At 42.4% G+C, this 14,343-nt stretch overlaps 1 protein-coding gene across 6 annotated transcripts in view; it reads left to right on the top strand.

Moving 5' to 3' along the window:
• The window catches only part of LOC111951704 (Golgi-specific brefeldin A-resistance guanine nucleotide exchange factor 1), a 75,604-nt gene that overhangs the window by 29,173 nt on the left and 32,088 nt on the right, over positions 1–14,343 (top strand). For all 6 annotated transcript variants that reach the window (XM_070434904.1, XM_070434901.1, XM_023969914.2 and 3 more), the window contains exons 4-5: positions 8,607–8,738; positions 14,086–14,204. In XM_070434904.1, the coding sequence (XP_070291005.1) occupies positions 8,607–8,738; positions 14,086–14,204 (251 nt within the window). The remainder of the gene's footprint in view (positions 1–8,606; positions 8,739–14,085; positions 14,205–14,343) is intronic.

The raw sequence follows: 14,343 nt of genomic DNA, 5'->3' as shown, positions 1-14,343 counted from the left end.
TTTGTTTWGAATTTTTGCTTTGTAATTTCAGAAAATGTCCCTAATATATACCTGCATTAATAGTGGACTGATAGTTTCACACTATTACTTACCCGCCAGTGTTGTGATTGGTTGTGATATTCGCCTATTGATTTCTGTGAAAGCTTTTTGACTTTGTGGTGGTGTTATTTACCATGCTATTGTTTGAGGAGAGCGCACCGTTTTGAACTTAAAGTTATTAATAAACAAATTAGGCAAATTTGGGCATTCTCGATTATACATTTTTTTAAACATAAATGCAATGGTTCATTGTARCAGTCTAAAATGTTGCACATATGCTGCTGCTTTCTAGTGGCCAAAATGTAAATTGCACCTGGGCTGGAATAATACATTATGGCCTTTCTCTTGCATTGCAAAGATGATGGTACAAAAAATATGCTTTTTTCTTTTGTATTATCTTATACCAGATCTATTTGTGTTTATGTTCTCCTACATTCCTTACACATTTCCACAAACTTCCAAGTGTTTCATTTCAAATGGTTCCAAGAATATGCATATCCTTGCTTCAGGGCCTGAGCTACAGGCAGTTAGATTTGGGTATGTCATTTTTAGGCGATAATTGGAAAGAAAGGGGTGGATCCTTAAGAGGATAACATCGATTTTCAGTGAAAATAATTAACACTCAATTGTAGCAATTCATTTAAAACTCTTGAAATGAAGGCCACTTCCATCTGTCCTTATTTGAACAATATTGGCTCTATCTTACCTTCGCTGGCCACTTAGCAACCTAAGACAAGGTGTGTGTGTATATATACAAATGCAAACTATATTCCATTCCCCACTAGAAAACACTCGTGTTGTAGCCCTGCAAAAGCTACAGTGAGTTATTTCCGAAGCACTTGGAAAAGTTTTAATTTCTCTGGGGCTTTTAAATTGCCTGTTTAGGTTGTGCCGAGGCATTGTTCAAAGCATCTATAAAATACCGCTGCGGGTTGGACGAAACAACCATATGGAGTTTCATAACATTGGTACATCCTAATTGCCCCCCTTTTGACAAGTGCCAATTTCCTTCAAGAGGAGGGAGCGATGGGGGGGAAAAGATCGAAGGAGGGAGGGCTTGCAAAGTTGACATGCATCAAACTTCTCCCGACAGATGGATAAGACTGTCGTCCAGGACTTGCCAGCGCTAGATGAAAATTCTCCCTGGATTTCATTTAGCCTTGCTGGCCTTGTTAAAACGTCCCCTCTCCCCCAGCATTAAGAGCCGGCCGCTGGAAGGCCCCTGACTCTAATTCCAGGAGCGGGGCTCAAGATCAATAACCATCAGTGTTTGGTTTTAGGCCGCTGCGCCGGTCACAAGGGTGACTAACCCCCCCTCACCCCTGCTCTTCACTCACGCACCCATGGTGTCATTTTGTTTTGAGGTAATTTTCACTGTGAGATCGTGGACTGTTTGAATTGGTGTGTGTGTGTGTGTGTGTGTGTGGGGGGAGGGGGGGGTAGTAGAATCTCAGGGATTTGACAGGTCTGCTGTTGCACAGTTATTTTTCTCCCTTTGTCTGTTACTGTGAGGGCACGTTAGCATTAGGTTGTGTGCAGGGCATGCACTACAATATGTGCGTGCTCAAACGCATGCATGCACACACACACACACACACACATGCGCACACACAGCGGTCCTGTTCAGCTCATGAAAGGCGTAAAATTAAATACATTTTTAGCTGTGGAGCCAAGAGTCTTAAAATGTCAGGACATGGAGGGGAAGAGCAGAATGTGTGCAATGCCCATGTCATAAATCTAGCACGTATCATACACACATTCTTCTCTTCACGTTTTTGGCTCTCCCATTCACAAACAGGCACCATTGGCAACTCTCCGTATCCTACTTCCTTTAGAATGTACAGTATGCATTTTCTCTCAAGTCAGCACAATTCAGTCATAGTCTTCAGTTTTCCACATTTTAACCATTGTTACTTTATAACCTTTTTTGCATTTTTAAATAGATACGTTTGTGAGAAAATATTTTACATGAATCAAAAATGCTTTTTAGTTGGGAATTCAGTGACTAACAGAGAGGGTCTTAAAGGAAAGGTGGACAGGGTTCTGTTTTAGACTGGGCGGAGGGCACCAAGCCTGTGTGATTGTATAAAATATGTGACACAGCAGTCTGACAAATTAAGTTATTCATCCTTTTGTGATTAAATTAAGCAAATACAAAGGGGCTACCAGCCCCAGTGCCCACAGTATTTCTTTGTATTTCTGGTGTTGTAATCATGTGCTGCTCTGAATAGCTGTCCCCCTCCCTCCCTCCGCCTGTCTCTCGCACTCTCTGTCTCTCACTCTCACATACACACACACACGTTTTTGAAAATTGGCTTTGTGTTTGTAGAGCGTAATGCATAGTTCTCATGGAATTCAGATTTCTCTCTGTTGGTTCAGTGGCATGCACAACAAGGGGGAAATCTAGCACAATTAATGAAACTGGATATGATGGCTATTGGAGCTCTGAGTTTGTGTTTTATACACCTGAAGTTGGATGTTGAAATCATGAACAAATACCTAATCCCAAAGACTGAGCTGCATGTTAAAGTAAAGGTTCACCCATTTTGATTGTTGTATTGTTTTTGTGCATCTCTGTGCGATGTTCTATCAATTCCCAGGGTCATTTCATGTGTATCTGAGCTATTCAAGTAGGCAGAAATCTGTCCGGTATGACGTGTGATAAAGTCTCTCTCACTACACTGGAAGTTAATAGGAATATGACTTTTAGATCGCAAAAACATCTATCATGTCAGATTTCAATACTGGCCGATGTCATAACTCGGGAGAATGTATTCTCTCGAAAGAGACGTTGATCATATTTTCGCGATATTCCTACCTCGAGGAATGTGTAATTTCCTATTTGTCTGCCTCTTTAGTCCAGGTTGCATTGCAAGGTCTCGTTGCCAGAGATTTTATAGGAAGGAGATAGGAATCCAATGAAGGAATGTATAACGCCACACCCAGCAGACTGTCGACTAATCATGTTCACGTTGTCATGCTGCGTTCCACGGTTGCTAAGCTAATCGTCACACAATCCCTTCTCAAAGTCAGTGTATATATTGAGAAACGTGCCTATTATCCTCCAAAGTACTTAATGTCGCGGTTCCAAAGCTATACGATATTACAGAAAATGTTTGTAATTTTCTTTAGGTGATAACCAATGTATTTATTTGTTTAAAGGTCCAATGCAGCCTTTTTTTACATCTCAATTTCAAATCATTTCTGGGTAACAATTAAGTACCTGTGATTGTTTTCAATTAAAATGGTCAAAAGAAACATAGGGTCTTAGCAAAGCAAGGATTGTCTGGGAGGGGGAAACTGGAAATTGGCTGTTATTGGCAGAGAGGTTTGGAACTCTGTCTTATTTAACGCATGGTGATGTCACCATGGAAGGCCAAAACTCCATCCCACCAAAACAGGCTGAAATTTCAGGTGGTCTTTTCAAACCAGCTTTTACACTAAAAGGGCATTATCACAATTTTATATTATTATTCTAATCTTCTAGTGTGGAAATATATACAGTACCAGTAAAAAGTTTGGACACCTACTCATTCAAGGGTTTTTCTTTATTTTTACAATTTTCTACATTGTAGAATAATGTGAAGACATCAAAAACTATGAAATAACACCTATGGAATCATGTAGTAACCAAAAAAGAGTTAAACAAATCCAAATGTATTTTATATTTGAGATTCTTCAAAGTAGTCCACCTTTGCCTTGGTGACAGCTTTGCACACTCATGACATTCTCTCAACCAGCTTCACCTGGAATGCTTTTCCAAACAGTCTTGAAGGAGTTCCCACATATGCTGAGCACTTGTTGGCTGTTTTCCTTCACTCTGCGGTCTAACTCATCCCAAACCATCTCAATTTGGTTGAGGTCTGGTGATTGTGGAGGCCAGGTCATCTGATGAAGCACTCCAACACTCTACCATTTTGGTCAAATAGCCCTTACATACCCTGGAGGTGTGTTGGGGTCATTGTCCTGTTGAAAAACAAATGATAGTCCCACTAAGCGCAAACCAGATGGGATGGTGTATCCCTGCAGAATGCTGTGGTAGCCATGCTGGTTGTGTGCCTTGAATTCTAAATAAATCACTGACAATGTAACCAGCAAAGCACCATCACACCGTCCTCCATGCTTCACGGTGGGAACCACACATACGGATATCATCTGTTCATCTACTGTGCGTCTCACAAAGACACAGCGGTTGGAACCAAAAATCTCACATTTGGAGTCATCAGACCAAAGGACAGATTTCCACCAGTTTCTTGGCCCAAGCAAGTCTCTTCTTCTTATTGGTGTCCTTTTAGTAGTGGTTTCTTTGTAGCAATTCGACCATGAAGGCCTGATTCACYCTGTTGATGTTGATATGCCTGTTACTTGAACTCTGTGAAGCATTTATTTGGACTGCAATCTGAGGTGCATTAACTTTAATGAACTTATCCTCTGCAGCAGAGCTAACTCTGGGTCTTCCTTTCCTGTGGCGGTCTTCATGAGAGCCAGTTTCATCATAGCACTTGATGGTTTTTGTGACTGCACTTGAAGAAACGTTAAAAGTTCTTGCCATTTTCAGAATTGACTGACCTTCATGTCTTAAAGTAATGATGYACTGTAATTTCTCTTTGCTTATTTGAGCTGTTCTTGCCATAATATGGACTTGTTTTTTTACCAAATAGGCCTAACTTCTGTATACCACCCCTACCTTGTCACAACACAACTGATTGGCTCAAACGCATTAAGAAGGAAAGAAATTCCACAAATTCACTTTTAACAAGGCACACCTGTTAATTGAAATGCATTCCAGGTGACTACCTCATGCAGCTGGTTGAGAGAATGCCAAGATTGTGCAAAGGATGGCTACTTTGAAGAATCGCAAATATATAAAAAAAWATATTTTMATTTGTTTAACGCTGTTTTGGTTATTACATGATTCCATATGTGCTATTTCATAGTMTTGATGTCTTCYCTARTATTCTACTATGTAGAAAATAGTAAGAATGAAGAAAACCCTTGAATGAGTAGGTGTCAACTTCTTTTGACTGGTACTGTATAAAACAAGATTTTCTTTTGACTGCGCTGGACCTTTAACTTACTGTAATCGGTCAAGGAATTAACCAAGGTTTACTGCCAGTGCACTAAGAATGTAATCTTCTTTGGCTTTGATGTATTGGGTATGAAAATAAATAGTTATTGTATTTGCCTGTGTGTGTTCATTTTTTGGCTCTTCACTGTTGAAGCAGCCCTCTCATATATAAAGTTCTGCCTTGATCTTGCGCTGCACTCTGCTGATAAGGCATAGCAGTTTTTCTACTCGACTTCACCACCATATACAGTATTATTCAGATTCACCATATGAAATCAGCGACAAATAGGTAGACTGATATATTAAAGAAAACAAACTGATATGAATGTTTATCAGGACATTCTCTTAGTGGGCTTGTGAATAACTTGTACTGGAGTCTACATTACAGTGCCAGTTTACAGTTGGAGCACAGCTCCTCGTCCCTCCTAGTATTCCCTGTGTTATAAGCCCTTTCTGCTCCACTGCCAATAGATGTGCATACGTTAGATGGTGTGGACTGAGGTGCTCTCCTGGGGGCAAAGGTTCAGGCGCTCCCTGCTGTGGTCGTTTGCAGAGGTAGGCCACACATGGCAGCACACACCAGGCAGTGTGGTTTTTATGTAGAAGGACTGAGTAACTCATTTCTGGTGACTTTTTAAAAGGACATTCTACTCCAAAATAAATGAATAAATAAAATTAAGCTGACACCATCTAAAATAATTTCCACCTCCAGAAATTAGCCAAATAACATATTGGTAAAATAATTTAAAATGTGTTTTACATATTGYACCATGCATATAGCCTATGCATGGTCGATATTATCAGGTATGCTATTAGCAATAAGTATTATCACCTGTAGCCAAACTGATGTAGCATAGTGTCTATAAATAAATAGGCTGATGCATGGGGTTGCCTATCTGCATTTACCCTATTGGGCTAATCATTAGCTAGATCCCAAATGTGATCTTTGAACTAGTTAGCATCCTATTGATGACATTTATGTCCCAATAAACTTGCATAAACGGAGTGAATACAATGTTAGGGTAACTTCAGGTGTTCTGCCACACGGGGTAATACTGCCTGTACTTCTCACAGAAACCACTTTATGTCACAATTTCCCCTCCAAAAACGTTCCCTGGTTGCCAAGTAGGGAGGTGTTTTACCCTAAGTTACCCTACATTTGACCCATGTTACATTTAGCCTCACTCTCCCCTATGTACTCACAGCAACCATGCAACACTGGACTATGGTTCCAACATGGCCAAATGTCCTAGCTGTGCTTTTTAGTATTAGACAAATTGGACTTAAACAATGGTAAAATCTATTATGCCATACCGTATTTAATGTGGCTGATATTTAACGCACACACAGAGTTGGGAGGCAATAYGCTATACATACATGGATGGGTAAGGAACTTTAATCCCCTTTTTTATATTGGCCAATGTCAGCCAGAGGTCAACCTGGGTATGGTGTGATTGTCTCACTGTGGTGGTGCAGCGGCTGTCTTTATTTATTTCACTTCACAAGCCCTGGAGATTGAGCTGAAGTACAGAGCCATATTTAGCCTTTATTTAAGAAGATTGGGCTGGTCTGCCAGGAGAGCTGTCTGATGGGCTAGCCCCTACTCACCGATGGCCAGCCAGATCAATACAACACAATTGAGTTCTCCAATTTGAAGGTCTTTGCGACGTAGCCGTGGCACTTACAGGGTGATCGCTTCTGATGAAGTCTTTATCAGCCTCTATTGACGGATTAATTTGAGCACCCTCCACCCCCGTTCCCTTCTCCTCTCCCAACTGTAAAGTAATGGATACTAAGCCCCCTCCTTTAAAAGTTTCTAAGAGCTGATGGATTGATAGATGGGAACACAACGGAGGTCGCCTTCTCTTTTTGGAGTTTACACAACCTCTTCTTTTAAGTTTGTTTTTGTTATTTCTGCCTTGATATCTGATGMGGGTGGGGATTACTTTTCAGAAGCGTTCAGGTGACCCTGTGGTTGTTTTGAGACCATTGTTCAGGCAGGTACTTCAGCATTGTGGCTAAATTTACACCAAATGGACCTTCCCCATCAAAGGAGCATTGAGGGTTTTCATGGGGAATACAAAGAAAACATCAGATCCCCCAAAAAATGAAGAAAAAGAAAATGCAAACGGGAGAAGATTACTTTCAGAAGCAAGTCTAAGAGCGACCTGGCGTCCGATGAAAGGTTGTGGAAATGTCCAAATTATTAAATATTTGATTTCCAAACAAGCCGCAGGGATATTGGATATCGCAAGCTAATGCGCGGTGGTCACGTGCAATCTTGGAAATTGGTCAAGGCTCGTCTCAGCCTTTTGAAGTCACAAGTCGTTTTTTGGAGTTTAGAGTAGCTGCTCTAGAGGAAGCCTAATCCGTGTGGTATTACTACGGCAAGCAGTGTTTCGACAACACGCCAAACGGTGTTCGTGACTCCACTAATTTTTCCGTTTGTTGTTTTACCTGGTTTGTATTTTGCAGCCCCTCTCGACCTCCATCTCTTTCTCTTGGTTACCCTCAGAGGGAGCGGTTACCTCCTCGGATTGGCCCGAGGTGGTTTCCCATCGCGAAAGATGCAAAGCGATCTTTGTTTCTCTGTGACCTTGATTAAGAGGAAGATTTGGGGCATCTTCCTCTCCAGCTGTGTTTTGTTGTCTGTGGTGTAACCCGGATTTAGTCTTTCATTTATACACCACAATCTGCCTCTTGTGGGTGCTTTAGAATACGCTTGTTCAATGTCTTTCCCTCCATGTCTTTTGTCCATATGTTTTGTGATTGTCATGGAATATGTAAATATGCAAACACTGTCGGTCGTTATGGGATTTCTTCCAGTCGCTGTGACCCCTCCGAGCCACCAGCAACCCTCACCCCCACACCAAGCCCAGTCACTCTCKAGTCATTTTCATTAATGCTAAATCCCACATCCTACACAGCTGCCTTAAAAAAAGCTTTTGGAAATTGAGTTGTAATAAGATACCGTGTGCTGCCAAGGTGAATAAGAGGCGGCTCTTGAATGCCTCTCACTCCCTCTGTCTTTCACTCACACACTCACACACACACTTCGCTCCATGTTGTTCTCATCTCTTACTGTGCTGCAGCAGTGGGAGAAGGTTACAACCTCRTGAGCAGCTAATTCCCCATTGATCTGCCCTGGGGCACCAGAGCTGTTGACACAGACCTTTTTATAGAGAGCAGAGAAAAGTCCTCACACTGCTGTTCACTACTCTGTTCTGCATGTTTGTGCACAACAGCAGAACTGAGGCTAAGGCCCTACCGAGACTTACCACACTTGGGATTTGAAGATCCCACTGCCATGATAGGGGAAGATAACTGAGAGCATTAAGATATTGGGAAGAAATATGTGATCTGTAACACTGAAAAAAGGACACATCTATTTGGTACAGTACACTGCTATATATATATATATATATATATATATATATGCAGTATCAGTGTTCAGGGTTGAATATGTTGACTGACCTGTCCCCTCTCTCTGTCTCCACAGAGCTGTCAGATGTGGAGCCTAACGTATTCCTGCGGCCCTTCCTGGAGGTGGTACGATCTGAAGACACCACCGGACCAATCACAGGCCTGGCCCTCACCTCTGTCAACAAGTTCCTGTCCTACGGCCTCATAGGTGAGCAGCACAGCTGTCCTCATACAGACGGACAGACAGGTCAGGGTAAAAAACAACACTGTTGTCCTATTGGTAAGCATTGATGATACATACGGTGATGTCAGTTATTTAGCCTAAATATTGTAAGTAATGTAAAACGTACATATATTAATGTGTGGGACCACTACATTGTTCTTAAAGACAGCTTTCCATGAAGAGGGTGAGTTGGTTTTATTGTCAGTGTTTCCCCTAGGATTTATTTTCAGCAGTGGTGAAAACGTAGCGGGGGAGGGGCCAGCAGGACTTCGTCATTGCGCTAACGCTAGTTAGCAATTGCGCTAACGCAAGTTAGCAACGTCCATCAATCTGCACATATAAAAATTGTCTCCATGAGTTCATTTGYCTTAATTGCTAAAACCTCACACTATCCTTTTAAAAGCGCGTCTCAGCAGAAATATATAAAAATATTTGTTTTTTTATTTTTGGAGTGGCGGCAACGATTTAGCAGCAACAGGGCGTCTCTGCTAAATGAATATTGGGGAAACACTGTTGTCAATCTATGGGAACTGTCCTCATGGACTCCCTCTGGCTTTAGGCAAACCAAGAATGATGAGTTCTCACTAGCAATGCCTAAATGGACTTGTTTTTTACCACACAAATAGCACAGCCTGTCCTTGCTAGCATCATCGTGAAAATATGGCAGGTGTCCGCCAGTTGTTGTTAAAAGTGTGAAATAAGCATCACCAGATGTTATTCTAAATGGCAGGGGGTGAATAAATGATGGTACAGTACATCTCTGACCGTTGAAACAGCTGCAACCCCTCTCTAAACCAAATAAGCGCCATTGGGACGTTGAATAACATAATTTAACGCATCCCTGTCCTGAACTTTTTATTGAGCTGTATTTTTATCATTCAGCTGTTTTGTTGTCCAATATTCAGTTAATAAAACATATGTGAACAGTAGGCTAGGTGTAATTTGATTTCAGCTCCATGACCATTGCTACGATGTCTTTTTCTGACTGATCCAACAAGCCCTTAGAATACCTGGCAAACTGAATCTAGACACACAACCCGCACATACACACACCACACCGCACTCACATGCATCACAGTCACAAGCACACACCATCACAGTCCACCCCCTCACAAATCACTTCCCTACTCCCAGAGCCGCTGTCCGTCACTCAAAACCCAACGCCTGCTTCCTAATCCTGTAAACCCCCCCGCGCGCGCACACGCACACCTCATCAGCGGGTTTCAAAGGGACGGGTAACCATGGAAACGTGACCCAGCGGCTCTCAAGACAATGGCCCTCCAGCGCAGAATGAAGAGAAAGATATGACACACTCAGATATTACCTTCCGTTTGAATTCAACCCGTGTTCCTCAAATGCTGTGAGGTCTTTCCCAGCTTGTTAACACTGAAGTCAAAGGCATTGTTTTCCCCTAGCCTCCATCTTAGTCTGCTCACATGGCGAGTGGCTAGTAGGAGCACACAGTCGTTGGACATATTAAGAAACTGATAATGGTTACGAGGTACTGATTGTATTGGACATCAATACATTAGTTTTTCAACTGGATATTACTGTACAGTAAATGTAGTGTAGCTGTAGTTAAATACTTGGAAACGTTTTACTGAAATGTGAAATAAGAGTTGCGACAGATTTTTATCTATACTGTATTGTGATTTAAATTGTCAAATAAATTCTACGCCTTCCTGAAAATGTTGTAACCTATTGAAATTGATTTAGAAATGTAATCTATTTAGATATTAACATTATTCACAAGAATAACTTATTCAAAGGCTGGTAATCAAGTTGGTTCTGAGGTCTCGTTGATTAGCCAGTAAGTAGTGCCAAATTACACGGCTTAATTACCATTTCAGACCAAAAAGTTCCTAATACTACCCAGGTTGTTTTCTGGTACTTACGACAGTCATTTAGAGGAAGTGCCAGTAGCTAGTAATTTAGAATTGACTGCCGAGTCAGAGAGCAACCTGTTACCTTAATAACCAGGTGAACAAGAGACGGTCTGTATCATGTTCATAGAGGAATATGAGATTGAATGAATGACCTTTCAGAGTCMAAGGGCTTTTATACTAATGAGACTGCACCACCAGTTTATTCTGATTATCTCCAGTGAAAAGTCAGCTTAGTATCCCTCTGTAGTCCAGACATTTATGAGAGCTGGCTATCTATATTAGCTAAAGATATGACCTGTAGCATGTATTAGTACTGCACATGTAGGTCTACTCCATCTAGCAATACTTTGGGAAAACGCCTCTTGCTTTTGAAATCCCAGCCAAAGGAAACGTCTCAAATAAAGTCTTTTTACTCAATTGTCCATTTGTCACTCCGTTGTACAAGTGGGGTAGTTGAGGTAAGAGGTTTAAATTGACTTCTGTTAGTAGTGAATTGCTGACATGAAGACAGGCAGAGGGCTGATCCTGATAAACACTGCCATCTGCTGGCTGCAGTGGCAAAAATGATGTTCAGATTTCCTGGTCTGTCACTCACTAGTTTTTGATCATTTATTTTATGGGAATTTGTAAATGATATTTTTTCCCATTTAGATGTATGGTAAAACTATCACTAAATAGAATCTCATTTCATTTTGCAAAATCAGATTACCTTGAATAGGGATCGATTCACTGAGTTTTTCCTCACTATACAGTATATATGGAAACAAAGAAGAGTTGCCTGCAAGTATCACGACTATAAAGTCCAATTGCCAAAACATGTTAATAACAGGGATAATGCGGCCACTGGTGGGCATGCTAAATACGTCCCTCTTAGTCTGTCTGCTTTCTTGTATAGACGTCGTGGTTTTGCTTTGTCTTTGAATGATTACAGAGCTCTGCTGTCTCCTGTGCCTGCGATGTGGTGAGGAGGGCGCTGTGCAAGTTTGCACACATTACTTAATATCCCCTCCAAGGCTCCTCTCAGGAGAACCACATCACAGCATGTAGCCTTGTTCCTTTAACCCTGTGTGTCACACCGAACATGTTCCCCCTCACGTTGTCCCTTTGTCCCATGTCTCCCTTCCTCTGTTAGCAATGGGCCCTGCCTGACCCCCCCCCCCCCCTCGTCTCCCTGGGGGGTCCAGAGAAGAAAAGAGGGGGACATTTCATTTAGTGAGGGCTAATTCCGCTCAATCTGTGGCCTGAGGTCTGCTGGCATGGAGGGAGTGCTGGCCTAAGCCGCTCCACTGACAGACATCCCGATCCCCACCCGTCTCTTCTCCTCTCCGCTCCTCAACCACATCCCTCAGAGCCCAGAGGCAGCTCCACTCAGCCTGCCGAAAGCAGCCATGGCCACAACAGCCTTATAGGGCTCATAGGACGGCTCAACTGAGCATTTGCCACCATTACCCGCTTAGAAGAGGCGTAAAATATCACGCTGGTTTTCTAATGAGTGTTTTACATCAAAGGCATTTTATAGGACTTCAAATTTGTTTCACCTAAAGGCCAGTAAAGTAAACTTTGAATGCAGCGAAACTATTATTGCAACATTTGGCGATCTTATAGAGGTATTTTATTAAAATGTTACCTGGGCTGTCTGACAATGGGTTGTAGTGGCTTTCAGAAGGGGAACAAGTGAGCAAACCTGACTTCACTTAGACCAGGGGATAGCACCAGTCCTTTTGCTTGGTTTGAGGAGAAGTTGAGGAGGAGTTTTTGTGTGTGTGTGGCATTCTGAAAGCCACTCTCTCACTCGGCAGCATTTCCAGTCAGCCTTTCCAGCCCCCCTACAACCACACACACACACTTCGCTTCAAACACACACACACACACAGCCAGTCTCTGGTGTTATTTTAACAATGGTCCATCCCTTCTTAGGCCATCCTCTGGAGACTCTGCCAAGAGGGATTAGTATTTTATATCACTTCTGACATTCTGCTGGATAGCCCGTGGCTCCAGTTTCTGTGGTGGGTAAGAGACGTTTTCAGCGCAAGTTTCACGGTTGTTGTTGCCCTCGCCTCTTGAGGGACGTTGGCATGACTCAGTTTCAGTCTGCTAACCGCGTTTCGGCGTCCGCCCAACTCGGTGACTCGTATCATTCACTCAAGRTTTCTCAAAGCGTCGACAAACGCTCCAGGACTTTACACACACTCATTTGTTAAGCATCTCAACTGGAAAGTCACTTCTCCCTCTTCATTTTGCTAATGACAGCGATTATCGACGGTCAGGCTAAACCCCTCCCCGGCCTAAACCACTCCTATTGTTTATATCAATAGATGGAATGTTGTGTGGCGTCATGGCTCTACCTGGAAAAGCTTTCACTTATTATCCCACTCCTTCCCCTAGTATGCTCTGCACTTATTAGGCCTAGTTAATGAAATGCTCCTTTAAGAGCGATGGGGAAAGAAAAACATGCTGGCTCCAGGCTGCTATCTGGCTCCGGTTGGATTTCAAAACACTGGCTCCTGTTGCCTAGACAGCCAATTGGCCAGCACGACCCACAAAAGGCCACATTTGGTGATTAGATCTCCAGGCTTTGAAGGACCTTCTGGATGGACCAGCTAGATTGGTGTGTGTGTGTGTGTGTGTGTGTGTGTGTGTGTGTGACCATCAGATGTGTTAGACTTATTGGATCAACAGTCCAGTCATGCAGTGCTATCACTTGTCAGAACCTGTGTTCTCGCTGCATTTTCTGTTTGACAGCAGCTGTCTCTGCATCAAACATGCATTCATGTAATGATGCACTCCTAGATTTGTTTAGTTTCCCCTCTTGCCTTAGAATGGTATTTTACTTGGCTTTTTAGCCATTTTAATGATTCAATCGCTTCAATTGACCAAAATGTGTCCTCTTTGATCATATTGGAGGATTTGTGGTTCAGTTGGTCTGGAAAACAATTTCTGCCTCTGATTTRGTGAATATCAAACGTTTCACAGGTTGGCTTGTTGCACAGTGCTGACATCTGTTAAAAAGAGGGTAATATCAATGTGCATTCCTCTCAATAATACTGTCCTCGACCTGCCTTCTTTGAACTGGCCACCTACTGCAACGTTTCCCTTCTCTGTTCTATTTTGTTTTGAAGGACAATGCTTTTTTTATTWGATTTTTTTATTTAACCTTTATTTAACTAGGCAAGTCAGTTAAGAACAAATTCTTATTTACAATGACTGCCTACACCGGCCAAACCCGGACAATGCTGGGCCAATTGCGTGCCGCCCTATGGGACTCCCAATCACGGCCGGTTGTGATACAACTTGGATTGGATTCAGATGAATTTTAATTCAGCTAAAGTGTTGACGGGAACTTGGCAGCTTGAATGAGCAGTGTATGAAAGAAGCTGTTTTATAAAATGTCTGCGGAAAAAGACGATGACGACGACAGCGGACTTCTTGTTGTCTGTCCTATGCAGATGCTAACCATGAGGCGGCAGCGGAGGCCATTGAGAACATGGCAGACGCCGTCACACACGCCAGATTCGTAGGGACGGACCCCGCCAGCGATGAAGTGGTGCTCATGAAAATCCTACAGGTAATCTTCTAGTTAAAATCTTTCAGCTAACGGTGTACCAGAAAATGATTAATCAAACGTGTTTATTTCAAACAAGCCTAAGGGCTGCATATCAAATGTCACCCTGTTTACAGTAGTACTCTGTCATAGTATGACACTT

The sequence above is a fragment of the Salvelinus sp. IW2-2015 genome, linkage group LG25 (genome assembly GCF_002910315.2).
Source record: "Salvelinus sp. IW2-2015 linkage group LG25, ASM291031v2, whole genome shotgun sequence".
In the NCBI taxonomy this organism is placed as follows: Eukaryota; Metazoa; Chordata; class Actinopteri; order Salmoniformes; family Salmonidae; genus Salvelinus; species Salvelinus sp. IW2-2015.
This window is presented reverse-complemented; position numbering and strand designations above follow the sequence as displayed.